Here is a 14,530-nt window from a genome sequence, read left to right on the forward strand (position 1 = left end):
AATTCACACCTACAGTAAAATGCTACTAACAGGCTACTCAAAAATATTTTTTTAGTTATTAAAATTTCTAGTAATAGTTAAAATTTGTTTAATTAAGATTACCACTAAACACAAAATAGTTTTTTTCCACGTTTTCATCGAATTTTAAACTTTCAGCTTCAATTGCCTTTAACAGAAAGCTACGATTATTCAAACAATGTGTGTGTATGAAAGGTGTGATCGTTGGGAAGAAATGCTAGTGCGGATGACAACATGCAATCATGTTTTAGAAGTTTTATTTAGATTTTTAAAGAGACCACCTAGAGGCGGTGTTGGGAACTAGAGGGTTAAGTATTTCTTAACGAGATTAAATATTGATCAACTAAAGATAGGGCGCACATAAGTTTTGGGAAGATATTCAATGGGAGGAAGGGGGGGGGGAAGTCCTACATCTGTGTATCAAAGACATGGGAGAGACAGTGGACAAGGCTGGCAGAGGGGGGAGGGGGTAGATATAAACATTCAGTTTCCGGCATCGGGAATCAACGCCAAGGATTTCAGATTCGGATGGATGCATCATGTATTGGGACGACGGGCAGTCGTCCTCGAGCTGGCAGGGGTTCCATCAAAGGACTTCGTAGTACGGCTCAGATGCGGATCGGCAACACACCGCGTTGCGCGTGTGATGTACTGTAGGTTTCGTGTTGTTGGGTCATTCGACAAATGTTTTGTCTCGTCTTGGAGTCGCATCAAACCATCGTTGGGGAACGGTAGGCGAAAGGGGACACTTCTGAGAATGATAAGAAAAAAAGATAGGGGCAGTTAAATCTGGATATTGATGGTTTTTAAGAATGTAAATGGAAATGGACATATAGAGGAGATCGCGACTTGCGAGTACATCTCGAATCGGGGCATTGCGTGATCTTCCTCGGGTCCGAAGAGAATCTAATAGTTGAGCTCTGGCAGAACAGTACTTGGCGCGTGCCCAGACAATATGTTCGATCTCGTGATAACCATTGCCACAAGCGCAGATACCGCTATCCGCGAGCCCAATACGCCGGAGATGAGCACCCAGCGTGTAGTGATTGGACATGAGCCGAGACATCACGCGAATAAAATCTTGACCCACATCCATTCCCCTGAACCAAGGTTTCGTTGATACCTTAGGTAAAGCACCCGCCTTAGCTAAAGAGTCCGCTTCTTCATTACCTGGAATGGAGCAATGCGAGGGAACCCAAACTAAGGTAATCTTGTACGATCTTACAGACAAAGCACGCAGACGCTCCCAGATTTTCCCCAGAAAATATGGAATGTGCTTTCTAGGTTTCATTGAACGGAGAGCCTCGATTGAGCTGAGGCTATCCGAGACAATAAAGTAATGATCGGTGGGCAAAGTATCAATGATCCCAAGAGTATACTGAATAGCAGCAAGTTCTGCGATGTAAACTGAAGCAGGATCATTGAGTTTTGATTTAATATACCGAAGCCAGTGGAGCCGTCGAGGCTGGACCCGTCGGTGTAAAACATCCTACTACAGTCGACTTCTCGAAATTTACTATGAAAGACGCTTGGGATCACTTGCGGACGTATGTGATCCGGGATTCCAGAAACTGGTTTTTTATGGACATGTCGAAGAATACAGTTGAATCAGAAGCATGTAGGAGATTGACACGGTAGGGATAATATGAAGAAGGATTGATATTTTGTGTCATGTAATCGAAGTACAAGGCCATAAACGGGTTTGATAATTAAGCTCGACAAGCCTCTCGAAATTTGCAATTACTAACGGGTTCAAGATATCGCATCGGATGAGCAATCGATATGAGAGGTCCCAAAATCGATTTTTCAGCGGAAGAACGCCCGCCAGCACTTCTAAACTCATCGTATGTGTCGAGTACATGCAACCCAAAGCAATACGCAAACAACAATATTGGATTCGCTCTAGTTTGATGAAATGTATGTTCGCAGCGGACTAGAAACAGAAACTCCCGTACTCCATCACCGTCAATATCGTTGTTGGGTACAGCCTGATTAGGTCTCCTGGGTGGTCACCACACCATGTTCCGGTTATTGTACGGAGAAAGTTGATCCTTTGTTGGCACTTCTGTTTCAAATACCTAATGTGACATCTCCAGGTTCCTTTAGAGTCAAACCAGACTCCGAGATATTTGAATGTTGAAACCTGAGCAATAGTTTGACCCATTAATTGAAGCTGTAGTTGCGCTGGTTCACGCTTCCTTGAAAATACGACTAACTCAGTTTTCTCGGGAATCCCGGGAAAAAAAGATTTTTAATTTATTCCAAAAGACGTAGGTTCTTCGAATGAAATTCTGTAGGAAATATCTTTACCGGCAAACATTTGGGGTGAGTAGTGAATACAGATTGTGCTTTTCCAACTGATTTGCAGATCAATGGACTATATATCTTTAGGCTCACTGATATGTTTTCGGGATTTTTTTTAGGTATATAGTCCAAGCCATACCAAAAACACTGCAAAAGAATGTTGATATTTTCATTCAAAAATGGATTAATTTGCCGGCCGTTGTACCGAAGCATTTCCTTACAGTAGCATTAGTGATGCGCACGATATCTCTGCAACCGATGAGCCGATTGATCAGATTTTTTAAACAGTTCTTTTTATAGTTTATTTTAATAGCTAGATCTTGAATGAAAGGGCTTCCCGATCAGAAGGACATAATTGATTTATAACAAAAAAAATATAAAATTGAGTGAAGAATAATAGAGATATATGCACGAGAAAATGATGAAGTTTAATATTAATGACAAAAAGCCCTATAACCATAACTTTTCGTATTCGGACTAGGGTGAAAAGGGTTCCGTTCGATTTCTGAGATTTTTTTCACATTAGAAAAACTGCAAAATATGTATGATTTGCATCACGGAGCAGAAAAATCATTTAAAATATGGGATTTTGCGGCCAAAATTACCCAGTACCCCACTTTCCCCTATTTTTATAGAAACAAAAATAACTCCATTCAAATACTAAGATTATTTCCTTTCAAAAGAGGTATAAATTAAAATTTTCTGATTGCTACTTCAAAAGTTATAGTATTTAATGTATTTTTCCTCCATATTTTCCCATAGTACCAATTTCAAAAAATTTCAAGCGAAGTGGGCGGGGGTCTAAAATTGTCCAAATGATGTGAAATTTGGTATCTGCGCTTACTTTGACATTTGTCACAATATGAGAGGGGGGCCTTTGAGAATTCAAAAAAAAAGTTGTTGCAATGCCCTACTATTCAGCCTAATTTTAGTACAGCAGTTAACAAGCCGAAAGTCGGTAGTCATTGGTGGTGATTTCAACTCCTGGGTTGTGGAATGGAGCAGTAGAGTAACCAACAGAGGAGGGTATATCCTGCAGGAAGCCCTAGCGAAGTTAGACATACGATTGTACAATGATTCATTGCCAATAAAGCCTCCGTTAGCATATTTCGGAGAGACGTCACATTCTGTACCCCTTCACTGACGGCGAACATGGATTGGAGAGTATGCGAGAAGTATAAGGATTCCTGCTGCAGCACGGAGGACGATGACTGGCGAGCGAAAGTGGAAGAGGATGCCTCCAAGAAAGACCGTTGAGGCATTTCGGCTGGACGGTGGGATCGAGAACGTGGATGCGGTTGATCTAACAAGAATGAATGCGATGGCTCGCGACGCCACAATGCTGCGAAAACCTCGCAATAGACGGCGTCCAGCTTACTGGTGGTACGAGGCGCTCAGTAGGCTACGCGCTGCGCAAGGCAGCATATCGAGCAGCTTGGGCCGCTTTAAAACGATCATGCTTAGCCATGATCATGCGAGAAATGTGCCATTTTATGCGTTCCTCCACCCGTAGCTCGCGATTCCAGACGGTTGTGGGAAAGTTTGCGCTTTGTTTTTAACTTGAAGTCTGTCCATACCTACAGTGACAAACTTTCGTTAGTATCACACACAAAATATTTAATAATACGTACTTTATGCTACTCCATTAACGAACGCATTGGTGGACCGAGGCTGTTTAATTCCGTACCAGGGATGCCAGATTTACAGACATATCTGTATTTTACAGACTTTTGATGGTCTCCTGCAGAGGTAATCAGACATCTACAGACTTTTAAAAAAGTAACAGTGTTTAACAAAATTATACTAGAATAATTTGATTCGAATACAAGTGATTCCTTCACAATAGTTTAATAATTTCAAGCCACTTTTAAAGTAATAACCTAGTGTAAATAGGATTTACACAAACCTCTACAGACTTTTACAGACATTTTAATTATTCTTCTACAGACATTTCACAAAAACATGTAGCATCGCTGTTCCGTACTTAGGCAGTTCCACACCTCATTGTATTTAGCCTTTGAGCAACTAGCTGCCTCTGCGTATTTTTGGCTGGGTTCTTTTCCACATTGGCCACATTGCTTCCGGTTAGTAACTTTCAACCTAGAAAGCAATAAAAATATTTCTTCGATTGAAAATTTGATCGGACGACCAGCAAACCAATTAAGATTTTTTTTCTCAAATGGTTTGTACAGTGGTTTGAAATCGTAAAAGAGTACAAATAAACTCACCTTTTGGCCTCCATAGTTTTCTGTCCTTATATGCCTATTGCAACCGAAAAACCAAATTCAACCGAGTTTTGCGTTCGTAGTAAATGGAAAGCGAAACAAATTTGAAATTTTCTTCGGTCTAGCACTTCCGTCACTTGAGTAAACGGTATCGACTCGAAAAGTCACGGCGCATCGACTCTTGTCACTCAGTTGCGAGTTCATCGGTGTTCATCCGAAGTGACTTCTCTCACTGCATTCGCTTGTCAGAATTGAGTGACTCGCCGCGAGTCACCTCACACGCCGCGCAGAATAGGGCCGTAAGTCTCGACCTACAGCCAGCTTTCCGACTGCCAAGCAGAAATGGCCAGCCTGTGTGGGTGCTATGCACATAAAAAAAACCCTCTCCGAAATAATGCCGTAAGGTAGTACCGGGGAGGAATTAGGTTAAAGACAAGAACACTAGATTTTAGTGGGTCGGGTGGTGGCAGCCCAAACCTGTTTCCTGAGACGTTAGGGTTTTGTACATTTTTACTTGCATTATCAGGAGTTTTAAAAATATCAGAAATGAACTTTTTTGTAAAACACTTGTATGTCAAAACACAGCGATTTGGAAGGCTAACAAACTGCTTCTAGGGAGAGGGCGGTAGTATAAAAATGCGAGATCTCAGTGTGCGTATTTTAAACGTCAGATATCTCAATTGTCCTACGCTATCTTGATTACTCTCCTGAGTTTTACAACTGACGAATACAGCTTAGCTATGCCATAAACATCGCGATCAGTGGCAGAGCTCAGGAAAGCAATCCAGTCAGCGTAGGACAAGATCAGTACAAGAAATCTAGAAAAAAATTCAAAACCAAAACCAATAAAACTGACATTCAAAAATGATGGAATCTCAAGAAACAACTACACTGAGACACGTAGAAAAACAATCAGGCCAAATAAACGAATTTTGAATTTAAATAGCAATTATCCCGTTTGATATAGTGATAAACAAGATTCAGGTTTGATTCAATCAATGCTGTTTCTTGAAATTATCCACAAATTCATTTGTTGGCTTTTTAATAGTTTCAACAAACATTTCGTTTGAAACAACAAAATCATGATAAGTTTAACCGAACAAACAAGTTCGATGAATCAAAAACAAGTCTTTGGTTTCAACCAAAGGAGAGAACAACTCAAAGGGATCATTAGATCTAACAAATTTTATTTTGATTCCACAATGTTTCTATTTAAAATGCAAACAGAAGTATTTGTTGTACTAAACCAAATACATGCTTTCGAGAAACGCCTAGTTCAGTTTGAAACACTCATTCGTCACTATTTAGATGCAACTAAACGTTTTGTTGATTCAAAAATACCTGATTCTTCTGCGTGGAGAATATATTCGTAAATCTGCTACGAATAACTTTCGTACAGAAAACTTTCGTAAAATATACAAATTTTTCGGGTATATGATGTCGTAGTTCTACGGAAACTTTTTCTATTTTCGTAACGAGTTTTTCGAAAACACGAAACGACTTTCGTAGGTTCATTACAAATGTTACATTACAAGTTTGATAAAATGCACAAAAGTCTTTATAATATGTACGAGCATCTTTCGTAATATGAACATTTTTTCCCAAGAATCCCCAAAATAAATATGCACAAAAAATAATATCGCTGGACGAATTTATCATTGAGCTGCTAAAAATAGATTAGATGCTTTCATTACATGAACTAAAATCATTGCGACTTGATGAACGAAAATTTTCGCAATAGCACGAAATACATCGTAGAAAACGAAACAATTTTTCATGATTTAAACGAAAATTCTCGTTATTTTCAAATATTTAGTGTACATTGAACGAATTTTTCGTTAGTTGTACGATTTCATTTTCGTTCACCGAACAAAATTTTCGGATATTTTTTCATCCGATGTTTAGGGATCGATGTTTGACAATATCGATTTTTTTAATATTTAAGAGATCGATCATGCAACACCTTTTTTTATAAAGCTCGTCACTACGAAAGATGTGTATAGCAAATTGTTGCTATTCACAAATTAGACTCCTAAATAACCCAAGACTTTTGTTTGGCGCTAATCACGGATTTTGCTAAAGAATCCCCACCATCTTAACAAAAAAGGTTTCTGCGAGAGTGCATGTAACTTCCGTAAACATTTTCCGTAAATGTCACGAACAAAAATTATCCCAATCATTTGAGTACTCAATAGAATCTCTTTTATGTAAAAAATCGATGTTTTCAAACATCGATTCTTAAAGATCGGATGGAAAAACCTGTGAAAATTTTGTTCGATGAACGAAAATGAAATCGTAAGACTAACGAAACTTTCGTGCAATGTACACTAAATATTTAAAAATCACGAAAATTTTCGTCCATAAAGTCGCCATTATTTTAGATCGTGCAATGAACGAAACCAACTACCGTAAACCGGGGTGACTTTGATCATCGGGGTGACTTTGATCACTCGAAACTTTTTTCGTAGATCGCTCATTAAACCAGAATAGTCTACCGAATCATTTTAATTTGAAATGATTTTTACTCTAAACTTATAAAATACTCATTTGTTATACTTTTTGACTATACTGTTCGATATTTGGGTACAATAACTACAAAAAACCGAAATTTGAGTTAACCTTATTTTTACGAAGCTTCGTAAAGTGTCTATTTTTTATAAAACAAATAAATCTCAGATTTGAGCAAGAGTAATAAATTACAAGCGAGTTTTTATTTTCCTTTAGAGTGGGATGTGCCAAATTTACTTTTAGGAGTTTGCTTATTTTAAATACAATTTTTTGTAAAACTAGTTGGCAATAATTTCAAATTTTTTCAAGCTAAAATTCGCAACATTTTTTTATTGTTCAATATTCCAACGTGTTAAAATGGATGAAACTTTTTGTACATTGATGAAGAACTGAAATAAAACAATTTTAGCAGTTATAAAGGTTTTCAGAATCTTTTATTCTAATTGGACCCAAATTATACGAAAATGGTTACTCGAATTTTACAGTATATTGAAATGCTTTGTATAATACCAATTAACATCTATTTAACAATGAGTATCTTTCCAAAGACAGTTTAAACAAACATTTGAATGAAAAGCATTGACATCAATAACTTAATGTGGGTAAATCTGTAGGTTATCAAAGTCACCCCGGAATACGAAAACGGACTTCAACTTGAAATTATTCTAGGAAAAATAGCTGCAAGCGGACAATTTTAGGTAAAACCATGCAATCTTGTTCTCCATACATCAGTACATGGTTTAAAAATATTAAACTTAAAAAAATGTGTTGCGTCCAAAAATGATCAATGTCACCCCGGTTTACGGTATTTACAATTACAATACACACTCTATGATATAATTTCACTATCATACATTGTCTTTATTCGTCGAACACAGACGATTATTATCTTTAAATATTGAGTGGCTTTTACACCTTACTTTCGCGAGAAAGATAAAACTGCCACATCGAAATTGCTATGCGCTGCAAACTGACGAGTGATCTGGGAAAAAAGTAGTTTGGTGTCCTTCCGTTAGTGAGCAACTTTGCTTTTCCTTCACCGGTTTTTTCGGCATGACTAATTAAGATTAATCATGTGTTTTCCCCATTAAACAACAGCTTGAAGGATGACTTTGAATTTCTTTTCTGCGGCATTCTGTAGCAAACTCATATCAACATGATTAATGACCAATGTTAGCAGTTAATAAAATAAACCTTTCCCTTCGTTTCCTCCCCTTTATCCAACAGTGACGAGTTTAACGAGACTGGAAAATCGAAATGTTGTGCCTGCTGCGCACCTTGTTGGACCAAGACGTGCCTTCCGTTCAAGCGGTGCTTCGGCTGTAGTTCTTGCTGTGGCAAGGGAAAAGCTGCTGACCAGAACAAGCAGCAGCCAAAGCCGAAACCCGAGGACGCAAAGAGAAAAACTTCCTGCTGGCAGGGACTGAAGTGCTGTCGCAGTTGTCGTCGTTCAAAAACATCCCCGGCGGAAGCACAACCGGCAGCAACACCGAAGAAATCCTGCTGGCAATCGTTGAGCTGCTGCGCCAGTTGCCGACGGAACAAGTCCCGGGAGTTGGTGGTAAGTTGTGATGGTGCCGGATACCGATTTGTCGGTTGTACTTTGATTGAAACCTTCATTCTAGCCCCGTTCGTCAATTGACAGCGAACCGGAAGAGAAAACATCACGATGTCGGTCCTGCTGGAACAAGCTTTTGTGCTGTAAACGTTTCCGCAAGGGTCACGATCAGCTGGAGCGCCACAAAATGCAGCCAGAACCGGCCGAGATGGAGACTGTCAAGTGTTGCTTTTGCTTCAAGCGGACGCGTCCCAAATTGCAACCGAAGCCAAAGCCGAAGAAGGTGCCTGTCAAGTCAAGGTGGGTCTTGATTAGAATAATACCAAAAAAGGGTGGCTGGATAGAAACGAGCCGTTTTTCTTTCAGCTTCAACTGCATGAGCTGCTGTATCATGTGCTGCCCTAAAAAGGGGGACAACAACAGCCGAAGAACCAGTACATTTAGCAAAAAGCAAAGCATCGCCCCAACGATACCACCGGAAGTAAGTTGGAATAGTTTCATTTCTGGAATTTGGGCGTTAACAGATGTAATTCTTGTTGTAGGATTTGCGACCGAAAATAGACATGACGCTGGTGGAGCATTCATCGATGATGCGAGGAGCGATTCCGGTGCTTCCAATCTGTTTGGCCTATTTTTGTTTGGTACGTAAACCTATATTTTGTTTTTAACTATAAAATAACATTTTTAAGGGAGTCCTTATAAAATTGTGCAAAAAGTACTTAATGTTTGGTTTTTTTTTTGAAGAAGTAAAATGACTTAGACATGTGCGCTATTCTGCAAAATGTTAAGGTTTCATCTATAAAATAAAAATTTTCGAGCGTAAGGTGTCAAAAATGGCGTCCAAAATTGCGGCTCCAGCAAAAGGTGTTTTGAAAACCGACCTCATCTGCGGGCACGATACAGGTCGCAATTCGTCGTCTACAAGCAGCAAACCAAAACGATCTTGAAGATTACATTCTGTAGAGGCGCTCCAACCTAAAAAACATGAAAAAATCGATATAGAAACAAAATGGCGGCCACTTGAAAATAAAGTTTCTTTTTTCGAATGATTTTTCCACTTTGACCGGCTGCAAAAAATCGTTAATGATTAAAACATGGATGTTGTAGGTTACAGCGCCCGAGAATGTTGTCTTCTTTAAGCCGGGCAAAACCCGAAGTTGATTGAAAAACGAGAATGCCCGCAGATTCGAAAAATCTTGTTCCGAGAAAGCTTCAATTTTTTTACATCTTACACTCGAATTTTTTTTATTTTATAAATGAAACCTTAATAAACAATTTGCAGAATAGCGCACATGTCTAAGTCATTTTACTGCTTCAAAAAGAAAATTATTAAACATTAGGTACTTTTTGTCGCAATTATGTATGAGGACCCCCTTACGGGAACAAAAGCAACATTTTGCTTTAAAACAATTCTCGACAAACATATGATTACGGCATATAAGCCAACTGTCAAAATTCACTTTGAGAGGAATTTCTGGACAAACCGTTACTCACCAAGCACAAACGTTGGTAGTAAACGTAAGAGAAAAGTTTTCTCTTTCATTTACTGATGTGGACTGTATTCAGCCAGTAACGGTTTGTCCGGAATTTCTTTTCAAAGAGAATTTTGACAGTTGGCTTTTACGCCGTAATCATACGTTTGTCGAGAATTTCGCATTAACTGGGCAATAAACGGGGTTATAAACGAAACCAAACTGTCCCTATCTGATCGTAATATATATTTTTACATCATACAGTACCATCTTTACTTTACAGACTGACACAGAACCAACAATGTTATATTTGCACTACACTTCGCCCTTTCACTTTCTTGGAAGACTATAGCGTTGTTACTAAGTCTATTAAACTGTACGCAGCTCATCTGAGATCGAACTCCTACTACCGCATATAGTGTGTTAGGCCGTTTGGACATCAGCAACGGCACATGCTTGTGGAGATCTGATTGACTGATTTGGCATAAATTTGGAAAAAAGTCTCAAGGTGGTATGGAGTAAAAATTATTCCGTAATGCGTAATCATTTTTCGATCATCCTGCTCTATAGCTGTTTATACCTGTTCAATTATTGAGGCCCCTTAGCTCAATAGTGTCCAGGAGCCCTGCGCACAGTGGAACGAGCCCGAACTTAAGTCCCTATATGAAGGTTACGCGATATTCTCGCTAGTCTTTTTCTCGTATCAGCTGATCCATCAGGGACATTTTTGCGATATTTTAAGTGATTTGAACGTAAAATGAACTTTTGTCAGCTTTTTGAAGGACATAACTCATGTGTTTTTTACATTATTTGACCATAGATACTACACCACGTAATTTTGATTTGTCAAAGACACGTTTGATTTTATGCATTGCTTTACTGCACCAAAATTATCCGTGTCTGTTTGTCATTAATTTTTATTGAATTTGAACTTCTAATGCGACGCCCGTGGATGCCCGCGATCACACTATACTCATTCGAAAGCTTTTAATTGTCTCTTCAAAACAAGTCTATGCTAGTTTTGCAAAAACTTGCGATAAGCAGTCAAAATTTAAAAAAAAACTGTTGATGGAGACGCATGGTTATTACTGATATTTAATTTGTAATCACTTTATAGTTAGAATAATGACACGAATACATGCACAACTTTCAGACAGCAATGAGAACATGATCTACGAGGGTTTTACCAGTGATCAAGGGTAAGGAGCCGAATGGGAAGTATGGTTTTTAGATGGTGAAGATATTCAGAATGTTAAAAAATCAGTAAATATGTTCAATCAATTGTAATGTGTCATTAAATATTTGTGGAACTATTTCATGCTAACTTACGTAGTAACTGTCAAATTGAAAGAACACGGTTGAGTTCTAGTCATTTTGCAAGACTATTTCGATTCGAATTTGTATGGCACTGATATATCTTGAGGGTAAGCGATATTATCCAAATAAAATAAGACCATTTTTAAATGAACCATATACGCGAAAAAAGGGTTTTTGTTTTTTTATGTAAGATATGAAATAAGCAATCTAAGTAACTCAAAACACACCAGCGAAAAAAAAACGTTAACCATCTCGTTGAATAGTGAATGTAATTAAACATTCCACTAAGACACTCGAAATGTTTGTTTTGAAAATTAACCCTCAAAAAGACAAGCTGAAATTGTGACTTCATGAAGAATCGCCAACCCAATGAAACTAAAAGCCTCTTTTTGTCGTTTTATCGGCGAGAGAATCGAAAGCCTGAAAACGCTCGACCAATTTCAAATGTATTTCAAATTACAAGTTGATTGGAACTAGAGAACTGTAACTATCCGGGCCTCTAAGACCCCTTGCCTTTTTGAGAGTTTAAGAAAATGTAGTTTTCATATCAAGTAACCCACTAATGAATTAAACGTTCCAAAATTAGTCGAACACATCCTTTTTGATCAGAGAAAACTAAATATTCATTTCTGAAGCACCATAATGAGATATAAATCAATTCAATATAGAAAATAGATTCAGCTTAACATAATTACTATTCAAAACATCATTATAAAAGACAAAAGGCAGACTTACTTTTGAGCCACCCTAATAAGAAGTAAAGTTAATTTCTATTTTTATAACCAAAATAGGAATTCAGCGTACAAAAAGTTCTTTCAAAAATATTTTGAACCTTAGCAACAAAATAATTATTTTGAGCCACCCTAATGAAGGTTTTTATACAAGTGTTAATATCAAAACCGATTTGGCTTACGAAAATTAATATACAAAAAGTTTAAGAACAATTTCGATAAAATATATATTTTTGAGACACCCTAATGAATAGTAAATGTTTATTTTAATGTGTTTTTTTAATGTTTATTTTGATATGTTTTTTTGTTTTATTTTAATATGTTTACATTTCTTACAAAAGAAATGTATAGGATTCGCTCAAACTTTGACAACTTTTTCCGAGGCCCGGAGGGCCGAGTCTCATATACCAATCGACTCAGCTCGACAAATTGAGACAATGTCTGTATGTGTGTGTGTGTGTGTGTGTGTATGTGTGTATGTATGTATGTACAAAATGTCATGTAATTATCTCAGCAATGGCTGAACCGATCGTAATGAAATTATTTTCAAATGAAAGGCCTAACGTTGCCATTTGACACTATTATTTTTGATTTTCGATATGTTGTTTACTTTCTGAGATATGGGCGATTTTGTCAAAACACAGCAGGTTTTTTGCAAATAACTTTCGAACAATGCAAATTGTAAAAATACCTTTCTAACAAGCTATAGATTGTCTAAATCCGTGCACGAGCGGCGGAGATATTAGACATTTTGTATTTTTAGTCCTCGCATACCAATTTCCATTAATTAAAAATGAGATTGTTTCATACAGAGCATTGCTTTACTGGTGTTTTAGGGGCAAAACTAAACCGATTTTGAATATCGGGGTATGAAAACACATCTACGTGATTCAAGGAATTCGATGTTGAGAACATTTTGTGAAATACCTTTATAATAAATGAACTATTTCTCAAAAATCAATATATAAGTTCACTTCAAAGACAAAATAATGTGTTGATAAAGAAACAGTGAGTTCTAGTATGTATTCCTTGGATTAGGCATTGCGTTCAATCATGAGGTAAATGTTGGATGGTATATCAATAGACAGATCAACAAGTAATTCACCTAGTAGTGAGATAAAAGATTTCTAATATACTTGTTATACTTGTGGCGTCACCGAAAGCAACTGTATGTTTGAAGCAGGCCCGTAGCCAGGAGTTTATTTCGGGAGGGGCTTAAAAATTATTGTATAAAGCTTTTTTATTTCGATTATACAGGTTTTAACCTTATGGTTATTCGCCTCTTTTTGGGTTAGAAAATTTCTTTAGAAAAATTTCTAACCCTACATGTGCGGGATTGATGAACGAACCGTGATGAGCAGCGTAAAAGGTAATCAATTTACCAACTACGCTTTACCCGCCCCTGCATAAAGCTTTTAGTTCTAATTACTTCATATTGTCACTAGAAACTAAACGAAATTTTGAAAAGTTCTTAATGAAAACAAAGCCAAATCTAAGACAATCCATGTTCTTTGTCACAAGAAAGGCTATAGTACATCAACGAATTATTGATGTTTAATTTGATTTTTATTATTTATTTTTACTTACAAGTTACAATTTAGTCTCGTTGCAACAATGGATATTCTAGAGTTCTCAATATTTATGCGCTAACCGAATATGACAATCCTTGACGGTGCTGGAAAACGCAAGGTGTTCTAAGCTACACGTTTAAAAGGTGTAGATGACGCTAAATCGAAATGAGTAGAAAAATATCCATAAAATGTTCGATCGAAGAGAATGTCGAAATTTGCACAAAATCTTCTGATTTCTATTTTCTTGATCTGGCGTCCTGTAACTATTACCAGTTCTAATGCATCATGCTAACATAATTTTTTGGCATACCCCAGTTAGGAAGGAGGATCTTTGGTGATCAATAGGATCAAAATATATGGGTCATTCCACGTCTGATTTACACTCAAAATTTGAATTCCTTCCAATTTTTTTTCTTGCATTCATTAGTTAAAGTAATTGACACGTATTTTTTATTTTGGCTGAATATGATTTTTTTCAAGTTATTAGTTTTTGAACTTTTGAAGTTTATAACATTGAATATTTTTCAATCACTTATAACTTAAAAAATATTAAATGAAAAAGTTGTGTACTCAATGAGCTTACTGAAAAAATTGCAATTTCTTTTTGTTATATAACTTATGAAATTTGCAATTGTTTGAAACAAATTGAATTTTTTAAAGTTGGACCAATTTTTTACTTATTATTTTCTTTAAATATTAAAAATCATGTTAAAATAATTGTGCAAAAATTTGGGAGTGGATATCAAAATACTTTGCGAGATATTACAATTATGAACTTAAAACAAGGCAATTTTACACCAAACGCCTAGTGATAGGCCTATTGTAA

At 37.0% G+C, this 14,530-nt stretch overlaps 1 protein-coding gene across 3 annotated transcripts in view; it reads left to right on the forward strand.

Annotated features, from left to right (window-relative positions):
- LOC131692720 (protein stum) overlaps window positions 1–14,530 on the forward strand; it is a 184,885-nt gene that overhangs the window by 157,021 nt on the left and 13,334 nt on the right. For all 3 annotated transcript variants that reach the window (XM_058979942.1, XM_058979941.1, XM_058979943.1), the window contains 4 exons: window positions 8,283–8,616; window positions 8,681–8,913; window positions 8,980–9,094; window positions 9,156–9,254. In XM_058979942.1, the coding sequence (XP_058835925.1) occupies window positions 8,283–8,616; window positions 8,681–8,913; window positions 8,980–9,094; window positions 9,156–9,254 (781 nt within the window). The remainder of the gene's footprint in view (window positions 1–8,282; window positions 8,617–8,680; window positions 8,914–8,979; window positions 9,095–9,155; window positions 9,255–14,530) is intronic.

This window comes from Topomyia yanbarensis, chromosome 3, assembly GCF_030247195.1.
Source record: "Topomyia yanbarensis strain Yona2022 chromosome 3, ASM3024719v1, whole genome shotgun sequence".
NCBI lineage: Eukaryota > Metazoa > Arthropoda > Insecta > Diptera > Culicidae > Topomyia > Topomyia yanbarensis.